Genomic DNA, 18,807 nt, shown 5'->3' with positions numbered 1-18,807 from the left:
TCAGGTCAGCTCAGCTCTGGCTATTGCGGTCATTTGGGGGAGTGAACCAGGGGGATGGAAGACTTTCTCTCTAGCTCTACTTCTCTCTGTAACTCCTCTGTCTTTCAAAATAAATAAAATAATTCTTTAAAATAAAAAAATTTTTTTAAAAAGTGGCCACTTTCAGAAGCTGCATGGGGTAGGGAGGCTGTGGTTGCATAGGTTAGTTATTCAACAACAATTGCTTACGTCTCTGGTGAACTAGTCTCTGAAATTCAGTTTCATCAGAGACTAAACCTCTTATCTCTGTTGCCAGTAGGAAAAAATATAATAACCTAGACCTGCAACAACTACATATGTAAACTATCAAGTACAGGTCTGCCTTTATCCACTGCCTTGTCTGACACCTGCTAGCTCTGATTCGTGAATCTGTAGAAGTTTCTGTGAAACAAGATCTGCTCACTCAGTACCTTCCTCAAGTTCTGCAGGTGATTGATTTGATCCTCCTTTACCAAAAATTTCCTTTCAGCCAGACACATTCTGTCTTCTTAACACTGTGGTTTAGCCATACAGACATCTATGGTGGCCAATGATAATTCTTGTTTTTCTAATGGTTTGGGGATAAGTTTCAAGAAGAGGTTGAACATGTCTTTTCTCTGCAGGGAAGAGATAAGATATTTTGAAAGTATTGGTTTCAAAGTCAGGACTTATAATGGATTGAACCACGGAAGAGAAGGAAATAATAGCAGTTAAGTGACTAATACACTGATTCTCAATGTTTCACGTGTTAGTAAATTCAAAATTGTTTTTGTAATAATGCTATCAGCCTTTTTAATCTCAGCAATAGAAGATGGCCCAAGTCCTCGAGCCCCTGCACCCACGTGGGAGGCCCGGAAGAGGCTCCTGGCTCCTGGCTTTGGATGGGCAGAGCTCCAGCTGTTGTGGCCAATTGGGGAGTGAACCAGTGGACGGAAGACCTCTGTCTGCCTCTCCTCTCTGTGTGTAACTCTGACTTTCAAATAAATAAATAAATCTTAAAAAAAAAAAAAAGACACAAGGAAACTACAAAAGATGAAAAAGCTTGGGGTGGCAAGAATGAGTTTCATCATAGATGATAAAGCTGACTAGGTGATGAAACAGAAATATCTAAGAAAATGAAATACCTGTATATAAAAGCTGACATACAGTTTTATTGTCATTTGTATATAAATGGCCAAGTTGTTTTGGTATCTTATATAACTTGAGCATTACCTCAAACAAAAAATGGATACATAGGCATTACCCATGGAAATCTTTGATTACTTGTCCCTAATTCCTTGGTTGAAGGTTGTTGACTTTTTTTCTAAAAGCATCTCTTCTATTGCCAACTCTGGAAGTTTCTGGATAACATTTATTTTTACTAAGTGGTTTTTATATCATATTTAAATATATATTTATATACTATTAATATAAATATATTAATATATTTATATTTTATATTTCAATAGTTTGGGCTAACTTGCTGTAGACAATTAGTAATGTCAAAGAGGCAGTCTGGTGTAGCTGTTGGGCAACCATAATAAAGACAGGAGACTTCATTCTCATTAGTCATTTCTCTAGAGTTCACTTTCTTCAATTTATAAATTGAAAAGACTATGCATAAAGTTAACAGATAAGACTTCTTCAGATCTAAAATTTTATGGAATCCATATCAACCACTTAACATGAACAAATATACATATTTGTCTCCAAAACAGTTACAACCAATTAAGATATTAAATAGCAATACCTTTTCAACTGACTGCATCTGCACCTAGTATTTGCCAACAAATTTGATATCATCTGATTGCTAATCTTCTTGATTTTGTAAATTTTAGGAATAACTGTTTATGATATTCCCTCATCCAATGTTCCACCAATCATCAACTTTAAAAAAAAAGATTTATTTATTTGAAAGGCAGAGTTACAGAGAGACAGGAAGAACAGAGAGATCTTCCATCTGCTGGTTCACTCCCTAAATGGCTGCAACGGTCTGAGCTGGGCTGGTCTGAAGCCAGGAACTTCTTCCTGGTCTCCCACATGGATACAGGACCCAAGCACTTGGGCTATCCTCTGCTGCCTCCCAGGCACATTAGCAGGGAGCTGAACTGGAAGTGGAACAGTCGGGACTTGAACTGACATCCACGTGGGATGCTGGTGCTACAGATGGCGCCTTCACCCACTACATCACAGCATCGGCCTCCTATCATTAACTTTCTAGTCTCCCAAGCTCTACAGTTGTTTTAGTCAACCCTAAAGACCTCTTCCATCTCCCTGATCAGTTAAACTGGCCATTTCTAGATTTTCTTCAATCCTATTAGGTCTTCCTAGAGGTTATGGGATTAGCTATGAATGAATTCCTACAGAGAGAGTAATGGTAGTATTGTAGGGTAAAACCCATCTCTTTCCTGGGCTTTTTGTTGGCAATGTATCATGTCATTATCTTCATGGAATCATTTAGGAATAAATAGTTTACAGTAGAGCTGATCTTTTACTTTACTAGCAAAAAAAAATTCCTTTTATCCAAATGAAATTTTATATAATGGAACATTACATAAAACAGATCATAAAATTCAATTGCTCTGGTTATAATTCATAAAGGACTAATGCCTCACAGACTGAATCAGCCCTTGCCTTTCCTTCACATCCCCATCCAACAAAGACCCCTGAGGGTGCTTCCCAAGCAGCACGGAGTACACAAGAAAATCACCATTTCATAGCATCTTTAAATATTAAAGATGCCAGTATGCATAGAAGAATCAAAACTCCAAATGAAATAATTCAATTATTTCGAAGGCCTCTTTACTCCAACATCAATAAACATTATAAAATCCATTTTTTTCTTAATTTACTCAATATAAAATATAAAACTTTAAATAGTTCCTATTTGTAAAACTGCCCTTTTTAAAACAATGTAGGAATGTACACAGCATCAATTTACACACAATTAGTAATTTTTCCCATAAGATGTTGATATAGTATAAGATATCAAACACACATTGGTGAAATGAATCAAGATTATTTTTTATTGCACATTTGCTTACATGCCTGCTGCATTTTCAGTAGGGCTAGAGCTGGAAATTCTGAGTTAGTTTCAGCCATTTTTCCATCAAATGAATTATTGCAGTGAATTACTGTATGTTGCCTTGGGTTTATCTTCCAGAAACTAGAACATTAAGCTTTCCAATTTATGTTGGTACTGGAACACAGATTTAACATTTGTTTTTAAAAAGTTAAACACTCAAAAACAAACCAAACAGTAGACCGTGAAGAAAGAAAAGTAAATTTTATGTCTCTAAATATTATCCAGGCTCAGAGAACTTCTGATTATACACTAAGGTAACATAATTATATACTAACTCTTTTCCAAACTGTTCAACTCCCATATGAATTTAATTAGGAATTTATTTTAGAAAATTTTAATATTTGGAGAAATTATTTCACAATTAAGTTTTATAAAGTCCTCCCTCCCCACAAAGAAATCAATCCATACAATGACTCCAAATCTTATAAAGAAACTATTGTTCTAAAATATCCTGAACAGCTCAGAGTTCCTTTTTCCTTCCCACTGTAATCCTTTGCTTAATGCAAAATGGAGAAGAAATGAGTCCCAAGTGAAATATAACTGGTGCTCCTACTTTAAGTTCATCAATGCCATTTTTTAAAAAGCACAGTGACAACAGGTATTTGGCAAAATCTTCTAAATTATTGATCTCAAATTCTCAGAAGTTATTTTTAACATACAACTGTTAAAATTTTACACTCCACTCATATTTTCCTTTGTAAGATCATTAAGAAACAATTCTATTTAATCTTAACCTAATAAGTTTTCCTTTCACACATTTTTACCTAAAAAGTTACTAAAATCACAATTCTGATTAATTTCAATCATACAAACATCATATGCTTCTTATTCTATTTAGAATGATCTGTTACCAAATCTGTAAGAACTTTTTCCACAGATTTTCTTTATACTATTATAACAATCACAATTATGAAAACTGCATCTCAACCCCACAGTGAACTAGCATCCATGCTTATTCCACATAGGTACTGCCAGTGGTCCCTGCGGTGTCCTTTCAACAATGACAAACTCATCAGGGTTGCCAAATGCCTCATAGAAAACCAACAAATCTTGTATTGCACGCTCTTCAATCTGAAAGGAGGGAGGGAGAAAAAAAGAAGTCTTGTTTTATTCTTTTAAGTACTAACTAAGCATTATATGTTTTCCACTTTCCTTTTGAGGAACTACCACTTTCCATGAGTACAAAAACAATGGAATTACATCAGGTACCCTGCTACTCCCTGGACCAGGAGAAGCTTGCAGCTTGAGCTACAATATATCAGATACCCACCCTTCCTTGAATTTGAATTCTGAGCAAAAGGAAAAAGAAAGTGAAACTATTTATTGGGATGCATGCATTCCTGTAGCTGGATGCTGTGAGACACTTTCTCTTATTGTACAAGTCTTCTAAATCTTGCATGTGAGCTCTCCAGCACAACTATGGGTCCCAAATATTTCTGTACCTGGCTCTGTGACCCATTAGCTAAGTTGGTGGAATCCTACCACTCCTCAAATAAATTCCCTTTTTCTTAAGTTAGCCTGAGTTGGTGTTTGTTGCTTACAACCTAAAAATTCTTAATTAAACAGAAGTATACCACTAAATACTGCTAATTCTTTTATCGGTTACTTTTAAAACCTCAAACAGTCCAAGAGATTACCAAAGCTAGTTCTAAATTAATCATCCTGAGCACCTTCAGTGTATACTTAAATCGCTGAATGTCTCGGTCTAGTTTTACATGGCATCTAAATTTAAACTTGGTAAATATATGAGTTTGTACCTGTCCAAAGCAAACAAACATAATTTTCTTAAGATCTTAGTATGAAATGTAAGTGGTGGTGTGGTTATTTCCTAAGTGAAACCCTAATAGGTATGTGACTTACCTGAATAAGAGCCAAGGGTTTTTCTCGACTTCTGATAAGAGCTGCTTCTTGTTGTAGCTCTTCTTCTACAATAGATGCGAAAGTGACTGGAGCTACTACTGAAGGAGCAGTCAATGAAGAAGATAGCCAGGGACTGAAAAAACAATAACAATGAGGTTCACTCATCTTCCCTACAAAATACTTGTTGGCAATACTATCTTTTTTTTGTTTGTTTGTTTTCCCAGTGACCTATGACATATGAGGACCTAGAAGCTTCTGCAAAGATTACAAAATGATGAGGTGAGCAATACAAAAAAGGAACACAAATGTTTTATTTGAATGAGGGTTACAGAGAAAATCTTGAAAAAAATGTCACAAAGTGGAGATGGAGCAGAAGCGATATAAATAAGCAGCCTATGCAAAAGAGAGCATTCAAATAACACATTAAACTCAGCAAAACACTATTTCTAGTTTTGTAGCATTCTTTTTTTAATGCTAAGCAGCAGCTTAGCTTTGGAGATCCCACAACTAATAAATTAATCTTACTTGGGACTGTCTAGAAGAGGTAAATCTGAAATATGGTTGCATTCTGGTCCTGGAGTACCATGGGGAGAGCCTCTGCAAAACAAATCCCAAAAATGTAAATTAAAATTTCTAGTAATGTCAGTAAAACAGCTTATTAATAGATACAGATTAGGAACGTCAAGTTCCTGACAAAAAAGACAAATTAACATGTTCCATCAAGCTTACCTTTAAAATTACAATAAAATAAACTATAGATATTTGTTTACAAAACATATAGAAAAACAGTACAAGAAATGAACAATTTTCCAACAATACAATAGAGGAAAAACAGAACTCTGAAGAATGTTTTCATATTAATATTGCTTTTAAATAAAAAAAAATCAGAGGACCACATTCCAAAACACAAAGAAACCAGAACATTAACCATTTTGGTGGATAAATAATATAGTGAGATAAGCTAGTTATTATAGACAGAACAGGAATATAAGATATCCTCTCTATCTTCTAAATAGGAGTGAGGAACCATTTTTGTGCCAAGGGCTATTCGGTATTTATAATATCATACATGGGCCATATGAAATTATCAACTTAAAATTAGCCTGCTAAAGATTTACTAAATTTTGAGTGCTGTCTGCAGTTGCCTTGGCAGGGCCAGGCCAAATGATTTGTGGGCCTTATATGACCAACAGGCCAGAAGTTCTCACTCATGTTTTGAGAGTTCACAAGTTGATGGGGAAATAGTATATAAAATGGCACATAACACGAGAAAGAATTTTAGACAGAATATAAATGCTATTGACTATACATAAGGACTATAAAAATCAAAATGCCTTAGTCATGTGAGAGAGACTCATGGAGAAAAAATAAATAGAGAAGACAGTTATAAAGGGGTGTGCGATGAGGGGGCAGAAAGCATTCCAAGAAGAGGAAAAATTAAAAATGGAACTGCAGATGATGGCCTAATTGTGGAAGCTTAGAGCTACAAATGTCCCTAGAGATTATCTTGACTGCCCCTCTTTCAGCAATGGGGGAAATGAGGCTTAGACAGGCAAAGAGTAAACAAACAGAGCTGAAAATATTAACTTCCTAGCTATTTTCACATATTTACAGGTCAGATCTTAGGACTGTGGTAGGTGCTGAAAATCGAGGCTGATTAAAACTCAATCCTGGAAGATCCAATATGGCTGAATAGGGTACAGGCACACTAACTTAAGCTGTTATGGGATATGAAAAGAATGAAGGAAGGACAATGTTTCCAGAGGTCTGACTGACAAAAATTTTCAGCGCAGAAGCAAAAATAACAAAGACTCCATGGGACAAAAGAGAAGACAGAGCCACCACCACAGCCAGCCCATGGAGCAGAGCTGCTGGCTGTGAGCATGCTCTTACATCAGGTAGGAAGAAACTGCTGTGTGCCCTGCCACGTGCAGTTGTAACTGAGAGGGAATTCCAAGTCAACAACTGACTTTATTTTTTTTTTCTAAGATTTTATTTATTTACTTGAGAAGTAGAGTTGCAGAGAGAGAGAGAGAGCGAGAGACAGAGAGAAAGGTCTTCCATCCACTGGTTCACTCTCCAAATGGCTACAATGGCTGCAGCTGAGCTGATCTGAAGCCAGGAGCTTCTTCCAGGTCTCCCACATGAGTGCAGGGGCCCAAGCACTCAAGCCATCTCCTACTGCTTTCCCAGGCTATAGCAGAGAGCTGGACTGGAAGAGGAGCAGCTCGGACACAAACCAGAGACAACCACTGACTTACTTAAGCTTGGAGAGCTGACTGGAGTCTGAGCAACTGCCAGCCTTGCAGCAGGGAAGCTGCGATGCTCTCCTTTCCTCCTCTCCCTTACTCACACAGCACACCATACTCAAGCAGCAAAAAGCCATCGGCACATCTCTGTTCTGTTCCTATCAGCATCACAGTCAGCCAGGCAATGTGTGAGGCAAAGGACAGATCCCCTCCCTGCATTAGCCCAGAGCTACGCTCAAGCATCTACATGAGCCAGGGGGATTTGCCTAAGTTGCTGGGGGCTAACACAAAAAGCAGCCCATAAAAAAGCCCTGCTCCCACCCTGGGAGATCTGGGAAATGACCCTGTAACACCAGGACTATAAATTCATTCTAAATTTCTCAGTGCCACAGGAATCTACCCAGTAGGCATAGGGAAGAACCTACCTGCATTCCACCTCTCTGGAGTCATATCCTTCACTGTAAAATCTCCTGATACCTTAGAGTCACCTTGTAGGACTGGAACAGGGTTCACTTCACATCCTTGAGTCCTAGGACTAGGACTGTTGGTATTATAAGCCACAGCACCAGTTGAACTCTCCTAGCAGGATCTCAGAAAGGGTACATCTGTATCACACAGTCCTATGGCCAGAGAAGTTGAACTCACAAGCCCTGGTTGAGGATTCATTCAGGATTGCCACTAGGATGAGGGGGCAGTCACTCTTGTCTCCCTCAGCACCCAGAACAAGGCCCTAGCTATCACATTCGCCAAGGAGACAGATAACAAATTCTCTGTGGGTCAAAGATACACACCCAAGGAAACCCTTATTTATCTGAAAGCCATACCCACCCTACAAACTGTAGCAGACTAGATCACTGTGTCATTTCCAGATGCATCTGACACTGATTAAGACAAAGACAACAGAAATCACTGCGACTACATCACTGGGCTCACTTAGAACCAAAGCCAAAGCAACCAGCCAGTGACACCTTGCATTCCAGCTAAACCATAAACTCTTTTCCACTAACACCTACACCATAAAGAAGGAATGGGCAGACATCGATGTAGACACACAGGAGACATGAAGAAGCAAAGTAACATGACGCCTCCAAAAGAACACAGTGACCCTCCAGAATTAGATCCTGAACTGAAAGATATCTATGAAATGACAGAATTAGCCTTCAACATAATGATTGTAAGGAAACTCAATGAGGTGCAAGATAATACAGATACACAGGCTAAAGAAATGAGGAAATCAATGAGTGACATGAATGAAAATATTACTAAGGATATAGAATTCAATAAGAAGAACCAAATAGAAATTTTGGAGGTTAAATCTTCAACCAATGAAATAAAAAATACAATTGAGAGCTTTAAAGCGGAATAGACCGAGTGGAAGAAAAAAATTTTTGACCTCAAGGACAAAACTTTTGAAATATTTCAAACAAAAATAAAGAGAAAAGAATTTAAAAGAATGAAGAAAGTTGACATGAAATAGGGGATACCATTAAGTGACCAAACACTGGTATTATAGGTATTCCTAAAGGAGAAAAGAAATGGTCATTGAGAATCTGCTAAATGAAATAACAGTTGAAAATTACCCAGATCTTGAAAGACATGAACATCTAAAAATAAGCTCAAAGAACCCCAAGCAGACAACCAAAAAAGGTCTTCTCCAAGGCACATTGTTGTCAAACTGTGGAAAGCTAAAGAAAAGGAAAGAATCCTAATGACAGTAAGAGAAAATCTTCAAGTTACATATAAAGGAAAACCGTTAGATTAACATCAGACATCTCAGGGAGAACCCTACAGGCCAGAAGACAGTAGGATGATATAATCAAGGTCTTAAAAAGAAAAAAAAAAAAAAAGAAAGAAAGAAAGAAAAAAAAAAACAAACCTTCCAACCAAGAATAGTATATTCTATTATCTAGAATAGTATATTCTAGAGAAGCTATCCTTTAAAAGTGAAAAAGTGAAGGAGAAATAAAGTATTTCCCAGATAAAAAAAACTAAGAGAATTCACCATAACCAGACCAGCTTTTACACGAAATTCTGAACCGTGTCCTGTATTAAGTAAACATGAAACACATAACACCACAAAATTCATTAATAGAGCAGGTAGAATCATTAATCAATCAACAAAATGACAGGTCTTAGTACTTATCTATCAATACTAACCCAGAATGTAAATGAATTAAATTCACCAACCAAAGACTGAAGTGGGTTGCATGGATAAAAAACTATAACCCCACTATATGCTGCCTATAAGAGACTCACTTCACAAAGATACACGCAGACTGAAACTGAAAGGTTGGAAAAGATATACCAGGCAAATGAAAACCATAAGCGAGCAGGCATAGATATCCTGTTACCTGATAAAACAGACTTTAAATCAAAAAGCGTAAAAAGAAATAAAGGAAGGCACTATATTTTGACAAAAGGTTCTATTTGGCAAGAAGACAACAAACATAAACATATATGTTTACCAACAAAAGACCACCCAGATATATACTATTACTACATACTAAAAGAGCTAACGGGAGAGAGTGACTCCAATACAATAATACTAGCTGACTTCAACACTCCACTCGCATCAGTCAACAGGTCTTCCAGAGAGAAAATCAATAAAGATGCATTGGAATTGAAAATACTGTCAAGCAAATGGACCTAACAGACACTTATAGGACATTTTATCCAACAGCAACAGAACATGCATTCTTCTCATCTGATGGAACAAAGACATAAGCCTCAGCCATTCTTGCTCACTGCCCAAAAGATGGATAAACACTGGAATTTATTCCTTGCCCTTGAATTTCTTTTCTTTTTTTTTTTTTAACTTTTATTTAATAAATATAAAGTTCAAAAGTACAGCTTTTGGATTACTGTGGCTTTTTTCCACCCTATAACTTTCCTCCCACCCGCAACGCTCCCATCTCCTGCTCCCTCTCCCATCCCATTCACATCAAGATTTATTTTCAATTATCTTTATATACAGAAGATCAATTTAGTACATATTAAGTAAAGATTTCAACAGTTGCACTCACACAGAAACATAAAGTGTAAAGTACTGTTTGAGTACTAGTTATAGCATCAATTCACATTGTACAACACATTAAGGACAAAGATCCTACATGGGGACTAAGTGCACAATGACTCCTGTTGTTGATTTAACAACTGACACTCTTATTTATGGCGTCAGTAATCACCCTAGCTCTTGTCATGAGTTGCCAAGACTATGGAAGCCTTTTGAGTTTGCCAACTCCAATCTTATTTAGACAAGGTCATAGTCAAAGTGGAAGTTCTCTCCTCCCTTCAGAGAAAGGTATCTCCTTCTTTGACGGCCTGTTCTTTACACTGGGATCTCACTCGCAGAGATCTTTCATTTAGTTTAGTTTAGTCTGTTGTTGTTTTGTGGTGTGTTTTGTTTTGTTTTGTTTTTTTTTTTTTTTTGCCACAGTGTCTTGGCTTTCCATACCTGAACTACTCTCATGGGCTTTTTAGCCAGATCCAAATGACTTAAGGGCTGATTCTGAGGCCAGAGTGCTATTTAGGACATCTGCCATTCTATGGGTCTGCTGTGTATCCCACTTCCCATGTTGGATTGTTCTCTCCTTTTTAATTCTAACAGTTAGTATTAGCAGACTAGTCTTGTTTATGTGATCCCTTTGACTCTTAATCCTACCATTATGATAAATTATGAACTGAAATTGATCACTTGGACTAGTGAGATGACATTGGTACATGCCACCTTGATGGGATTGATTGGGAGTCCCCAGGCAAGTATCTAACTCTACCATTTGGGGCAAGTCTGATTGAGCATGTCCCAAATTGTACATCGCCTCTCTCTCTTATTCCCACTCTTATTTTTAACAGGGATCACTTTTCAGGTAAATTTAAACACCTAAGAATAATTGTGTGTTAATTACAGAGTTCAACCAATAGTATTAAGTAGAACAAAAAAAATACTAAACAGGATAAAGTATTAAGTTGTTCATCAACAGTCAGGACAAGGGCTTCATAGTGTCCATTTCACTTCATCAGGTTTCCTTTTTGGTGCTCGGTTAGTTGTCACCAATCAGGGAGAATATATGATATTTGTCCCTTTGGGACTGGCTTATTTCACTCAGCACGATGTTTTCAAGATTCCTCCATTTTGTTGCAAATGACCGGATTTCACTGTTTTTTACTGCTGTATAGTATTCTATAGAGTACATGTCCCATAATTTCTTTATCCAGTCTACTGTTGATGGGCATTTAGGTTGATTCCTTATTAATTAGCTATTGTTATTATTAATAGCTATTATTAGCTATTATTATCTTAGCTATTGTGAATTGAGCTGCAATAAACATTAAGATGCAGACAGCTCTTTTATTTGCCAATTTAATTTCCTTTGGGTAAATTCCAAGGAGTGGGATGGCTGGGTTGTATGGTAGGGTTATATTCAGGTTTCTGAGGAATCTCCAAACTGACTTCCATAGTCTCACCCTTGAATTTCAAGTGGGTCTCACATCCTATTGGCTTTATATGACACCCAATATGGCCATCTGAAAGATCAGTTCTAGGAATTCACCTCCATCTGCTGGCCCTTACCCCCAACCCCATCCCTAGCCTTCCAAAAATATAAAAAGATCTGGCCCCTGAAGGTCAGAGCCTTCTGCCATGCATTCCATCATATGCACGCTAGTAGCTGGTCACCTACCTCTGCAAATTTATTTTCTCTGAATAAATTCGATCTGGTTGTAAATTCATTCAATGCCTCCTCTCTATTCTGCACCTCTTTTCCTAACGTTTACGGTGCCCTGTGAGGAGGCACCAATCTGCAACTCTTTTTCCTAACAGCATCAGCACATGGAACATTTTCTAGGATAAACCACATATTAGGCCACAAATCAAGTCTCAGCAAATGAAAAAAGGTTGAAATCATACCAGGTATTTTCTCAGACTATAAAGGAATAAAACTTGAAATCAACAACAAGAACAATAGAATACACATAAATACTTGGAAATTAAATAATATGCTTCTGAATGATTAACAGGTCATTGAAGAAATTAAAAAGGAAATCAGAAAGTTTCTTGAAGTAAATGAAAATGAAAACAACATATCAAAACCTGTGGGTTCCAGCAAAAGCAATATTAAGAGGGAAATTTATAGTATTAGGTGCTTACATTAATAAAGAGAAATGTCTCAAATTAAGGATCTAATGATACATCCTGAAGACAGAAAAACAGGAACAAACCAAGCCCAATATCAGAAGGAGGCAAGAAATAATAAGGATCAGAGAAGAAATAAATAAAACTAAAAAAATAAATAAATAAAAGATCAACAAAACAAAATGTTGGTTTTTCAAGAAGATAAACAAAATATATAAACTACTAGCTGGACTAACAAAGAAAAAAAAGAGGAAATGATTAAATAACTAAAATAACATATTATTGAAATAACAAAGGATCATAAGAAACTACTACAAAGAATTATATGCTAATAAAGTGGAAAACCTTGAAGAAATGGATAAATTCCTGGATTCATATAATCTAACAAGATTAACTCAAGAAGATATGGACAATCCATACAGACCCTTCACAAGCAATGAGATTGAAGCTGTAATCAAAAGTCTTCCATCAGGAAAAAGTCCACGACCTAATGACTTTACTACTGAATTCTATACAACATTTAAAGAGGAAGTAACACCAATATTCTTCAAACTATTCAAAAATATTGAACAGGATGGAACTATGCCAAACTCTTTTCTTGATGCCAACATTACTTTCATACCAAAATCTAGCAAAGGCACAACACAAAAACTATAGACCTATATCTTTAATGAACATAGATAAAAAGATTCTCAACAAAATACTAGCAAATTGAAACTGAAACCACATCAAAAAGATCATCCATCACAATCAAATGCGATTTAACCCAGAAATGCAAGGCTGGTTCAACATTTGCAAATCAATGTCATAAATCATATCAATAGAATGAAAAATAAAAACCATGATCATCTCAACAGATTCAGAGAAAGCATCTAATAAAATTCAACACAATTTCATGATAAAAACTCTACAAATTAGGTATAGAAGGAAGTTTCCTCAAAATTATTAAGGTTTTATATGACAAACCAACAGCCAATACCCTCCTGAATGGGGGAAAGCTGAAAACATTTCCCCTCAGAACTGGAACAAGACAAGCATGTTCACTTCACCACTCTTATTCAATAAAGTACTGGAAGTTTTAGCAAGATCAATTAAGCAAGAGAAAAAGAAAGGGCATCAAAATTGAAAAAGAGGAAGTCAAACTACCCATGTTTGCAGATGACATGACGTTGCACATGGAAAACCTTAAACATTCCACCAAAACGCTATTAGAATTGATAAACCAATTCAGTAAAGTTGTAGGTTACAAAATAAACATACAAAAAGCAGTAACATTTTGTATGCCAATGGTGAACTCATACAAAGAGAAAGCAAGAAAGAAATCCCAGTCAAAACAGAAACAAAAAAAATCAAATATTTAGGAATAAGTTTAGCCAAAGTGAAAGATCTCTGCAGTGATGGTTATCAAACATTGATGAAAGAAACCTTCAAAGACACCAAAAATGGAAACATATTCCTTGCTCATGGATCAGAAGAATCAATATCATTAAAATGTCTATCCTACTTAAACCAATCTATAGATTCAATGAAATCCCTATCAAAATATCAATCACATTCTTTAGAAAACTAGAAAAAGCAACGCTATGATTCTTATGGCATCATAAAAGATCCAGAATAGCCAAAGTGATACTGAACAAGAAAAATCAATCTAGAGGCATCAAAATACCTGATTTCAAAGCATACTACAAAGCTTATAGTAATTAAAATAGCATGGTTGGGGCTGGCACTGTGGCCATTGTAGTGGGTGAAGCTCTCTGCTGTGGCCTGAGAAAGCAGTAGAAGATGGTCAACGTGTTTAGACCCCTGCACCCAAGTGGGAGAACCAGAAGAAGCTCTTGGCTCCTGGTTCCAGATCAGCCGAGCTCAGACCATAGCAGCCATTTGGGGAGTGAAGCAGCAGATGGAAGATTTCTCTCTCGCTCTCTGCCTCTGCCTCTCTGTAATTCTGCCTTTCAAATAAATAAATCTTAAAAAGAAAAAAAAAAAACAGCATGGCAGTGCCTAAAAACTGATACACAGAACCATGGAACAGAAAACAGAGCCCAGAAATTAATCCACATACATACAGCCAACTGATTTTTGATAAACAGACCATACAGTGGAGTAAGGACAATCTCTTTAACAAACAATTCTCGCAAAACTGGATTTATATATGCAGAAGAATGAAATTAGATCCATACCTCTCTATATATACAAAAATCAACTCAAGATGGAACAAAGACCAAAATGTTAAGGCCTGAGACTATGAAGCTGCTGGAAGAAAAAGTAGGGGAAATACTCCAAGACATTGGTGTAGGGAACAACTTCTTGGAAAAGACACCCAAAGCACAGGCAACAAAAGAATAACTAAGCAAATGGGACCATATCAAACTCAAAAGCTTTTGTACAACAAAGGAAATGATCAAAAGAGTGAAGAGACATTCAACAGAATGAGAAAAAAAAATTGCAAACCACCTATCTGGCAAAGGATTGTTATACAGAATATATCAGTAACTTAGAAAACTCTACAACAAAAAAATAACCAATCCAGTTGAGAAATGGACAAAGGACTTCAATAGACAGCTCTCAAAAGAAGAAATACAAATGGCCAACAAATATATGAAAGAATGCTCAACATCACTAGCCATCAGGGAAATGTAAATCAAAACCACAATGAGATATCACCTCACTCCTTGTCAGAATGTCTCAAATCCAAAATACAAAGAGTAACAAATGCTGGGGAGAATGTGGACAAAGGAGAACACTTATACACTGTTGGTGGGAATGTAAAGTAGTGCAGCCACTGTGGAACACACTGTGGAGATCTGTTAAAAAACTAGGCATAGACTTGCCCGTATGATCCAGCAATCCCACTACTGGGTATATACCCAAAAGACTTGATCACAGTGAATCAAGGAGATACCAAACCACCATGCTCATAGCAGTACTGCTCACGGTAGCCAAAACTCAGAATCAACCACATGTTCATCATCAGATGAATGGATAAAAAGATGTGGCATATATACATAACAGAGTATTATTCAGCTATAAAAAACATGACATTCTACAATTTGCAGTACAATGGATGCAACTGAAGAGCACTGTGGTAAGTGAAATTAGCCTGACCCACAAAGACAAATACCATATTTCTGCCTTAAATGTGGGAGGTAAAATTTAAAAAAAAAAAAAAAGAAAAGAAAGAAAAAAGAAAGAAATGTCTGTGTATATCAGTATTGCTTCAAATACAGCTTTGTAAAACTTTGTTTTATATCTTTGTAAAATCAATAGTTAAGAATGTCATGCGGCCGGCGCCGTGGCTCACTAGGCTAATCTAATCCTCCGCCTTGCGGCGCCGGCACACTGGGTTCTAGTCCCGGTCGGGGAGCCGGATTCTGTCCCGGTTGCCCCTCTTCCAGGCCAGCTCTCTGCTGTGACCAGGGAGTGCAGTGGAGGATGGCCCAAGTGTTCGGGCCCTGCACCCTATGGGAGACCAGGAGAAGCACCTGGCTCCTGCCATCGAATCAGCGCGGTGCGCCAGCCGCAGCGGCCATTGGAGGGTGAACCAATGGCAAGGGAAGACCTTTCTCTCTGTCTCTCTCTCTCACTGTCCACTCTGCCTGTCAAAAAAATTAAAAAAAAAAAAAAAGAATGTCATGCTACTATAGTTTTAATGATCTATGATTACTTTAAGTGTTACTGTACATGGGTGAAATGGTCATTTTTCTATTCAATTATTGTTTATAGCCATTATCTATATTCTCACTAACCTAGGGTCTTTTAGCTTTTTATGTGTTAAACTTCTTATTCAGCAAAATATTAAGCCTTTTTACTGTAATGTAAATTTAAAATATGCTATCCTAAAACTAAAAACAAGACAGAAAAAGAGGATCAAGGAAGGTGGGGGAGAGGAAGGGAGGGAGAGAAGGGAATATCATTACATTCTCTGAACTGTGTCTACAAAACACACTGTATCTGTTAAAAACTAATTCAAAATTTTAAAAAACTAGAACCATATATTTAAAAAAAAAACCTTGATCCCCTCCTTCAAAAAATTCTGATTGAGGAAATTTTTTAATTTTTAAAACAACACTATGCTTGTACAATGATAAAGCAGTGTAACTGATACCAACACTAACATGTACAAAGTACTATGGATTCATGGACAAGTAAACATAACTGTATACACTGATGGTTTCAATGAGGAAATGACATTGAGTCTAAGGAAAGTAGCAATAAAATAGTATTTCGATTGCATAAATACAGAGAACTGTAAATGGTTTTGGTTGCTTACTTATGTGCCATTCTCTTCAATAAATAAAAAATGATTAGATTGAGGTTAAGGAGGATATTTAAAGAGAAATAAAATAAAAAAGAAAAGAAACAGTAGGGCCAGAGTATAAAAATGAATTCAGTAAAAGATAAAATGTTTAGACCTGATGTGTGCGCAAACAAATTTACTGAGTCTAAGTACTTCCATGTAGATTATTTCATTTAATCCTTGCAGTTCTCTATACTGCATTACACATATCAGGAAACTAGGACTCAGAATATTATACAATTTGTCTGGTTCACAGATTGGATAAATTGCAGAGAGAGAATTCAAATCCAGGTCTTTTTTACTTGAAATATGTTTCCCATTATGACACAGATGTCTTTATTTCTTTATTCCTCTTCATCTGGAATGCATTCCATTTCAAATGTCTCCTTGTTCCTTAAATATTGGCTCAAATATCACCCTCTCTTTCCTCCTACAAAACTTCAGTCACTATTAAAAAGCTTCACATACTGTTATTATTGTTTACACATCTGTCTTAGCTACTAGACAGTCTCTCAGGATATAGAACTGTGTTTCATTCTGTGTTTCATTCATTTTTGTATCTCAATGTCCAGCAGAATATCTGGCACATAGTTGTTTGTAAAAAAGTTATTACAGAATAAAAGATTGAAACACAAAGTTAAGAAGTTTTTTTTTCTATATACAGGGTAAAATAGAAACAGAGTTTGTTGTGGTTTTTGTTGCTATTGTTATTTTAAAGCTCCAATTCCTTTAAATTACTGATAACTTTTTCTTCCATATATAGATACTTAAATAAAAATGAAGTGAGAATGGGTCTAGTTATAATTCTTAGTTTTAATGCTGTTCTGTGACTTAAAACCTGCTAGATCTTAACTGACCTGTGACACCCAAATAACAGAAATCCCAGGGCAAAGCAGATGAGAACACTGGACAAGGAGAAAAATGAAGTACAGAAGAAATGAGCTAGAAAGCTATTGGGACAAATTTGTTATGAGATGATAAGACTATAGACTAGGATGACTATAAAATAAACAGGAAAAATTCTACATTCAGATAGAACTATGTTAGAGACTAAATACAAATTGTCTTGATCGGTAAGTCCCTTGGAATGTCTTAAAATCATTCTAAGGCTAGAAATTAAAGGCTAAGACATTAAAGCATAACATAGAACAAAACACAGATAACGATTTAAGTGCTCAGAAATCACCCTGGTGTTCTAAGGATCAAATAAAATGTTTTGAAACTGTCCAAGAAACGTGAAAACATTATAGAATCAATTATTATTTAACTCCTAAGTAACAAGCAGCAGATAGACTGTCCTTGAAAATGATAAACCAAAGAGAAGCAACCAGAATTTAAGCATAAATATTTATGCAATGTTTTATGACTGTTAAAGTACTTTCACTGTTAAAAGCCTCAGTGTAAATCTGTGCAATTGGTATTATTATTATTATTCTCATTTCATTTATGATGAAACTGAAGCTCAGAAAGGTTCAAAAAGGACAACAGTGTTAGAGTGAATCTCAAGTATGCTTCTTAAGACTACAGCCCCAGAACTCTTTCCAGTAATGATTTTTTCAGTGGATAATCACATTAACTTGGAGCTTATCAAAAGTTCATCTTAAAATAAAGCAAAGTTGTGGGGCCAGAGCTGTGGTTTAGTAGACTAAGCCTCGGCCTGTGGCACCAGCATCCCATATGGGTGCTAGTCTGTGTTTCAGCTGCTCCTCTTCCAATCCAGCTCTCTGCTACAGTGCCCGGGCCCCTGTACCCATGTGGGAGCACCAGAGGAGGCTCCTGGCTTCAGATTGGCCCAGAACTGGCCAATGCAGCCATTTGGGGAATGAACCAGTGGATAGAAGATCTTTCTGTCTAAAACTCTACCTCTCAAATAAATAAATAAAATCTTTAAAAAAAAAAAAATTGAACTATGATTGAACACACATCTAAAACATCCTAAATTTTCAAACAAAAAACATAGCATTAGATTTTATATATTAGTAACAAAGACAAACACTAAAATAGAAAATGTGTATAAAATTTAGCCTTCTGGTAAAGTTTTACTAAAATTTTTGTAATATTTTTGTTCAAACTGAAGAATGTTAATATTGATAAATTTATAAATTCAGAAAACAGTTAACTTATTTTTTGCTCATACAGTTGGCATTTTTTAAAAATAGAATTTTGTACTAGCTAATGTAATACTTTA

At 36.2% G+C, this 18,807-nt stretch overlaps 1 protein-coding gene across 2 annotated transcripts in view; it reads right to left on the bottom strand.

Annotated features, from left to right (window-relative positions):
- Positions 1 to 3,000: 3,000 nt before the first annotated feature.
- Positions 3,001 to 18,807, bottom strand: part of IBTK (inhibitor of Bruton tyrosine kinase) — a 94,149-nt gene continuing 78,342 nt past the window's right edge. For both annotated transcript variants that reach the window (XM_002714548.6, XM_008263147.5), the window contains exons 27-29: positions 5,468 to 5,539; positions 4,943 to 5,075; positions 3,001 to 4,153 (exon numbers count right to left, since the gene is read on the bottom strand). In XM_002714548.6, the coding sequence (XP_002714594.1) occupies positions 4,022 to 4,153; positions 4,943 to 5,075; positions 5,468 to 5,539 (337 nt within the window). In that variant the 3' untranslated portion in view covers positions 3,001 to 4,021. The remainder of the gene's footprint in view (positions 4,154 to 4,942; positions 5,076 to 5,467; positions 5,540 to 18,807) is intronic.

Source organism: Oryctolagus cuniculus, chromosome 5, assembly GCF_051225735.1.
Source record: "Oryctolagus cuniculus isolate XC-2025 breed Fujian yellow rabbit chromosome 5, ASM5122573v1, whole genome shotgun sequence".
Lineage (NCBI taxonomy): Eukaryota > Metazoa > Chordata > Mammalia > Lagomorpha > Leporidae > Oryctolagus > Oryctolagus cuniculus.
Note: the sequence above shows the minus strand (reverse complement) of the source record. Positions and strands in the feature narration are given on the sequence as shown.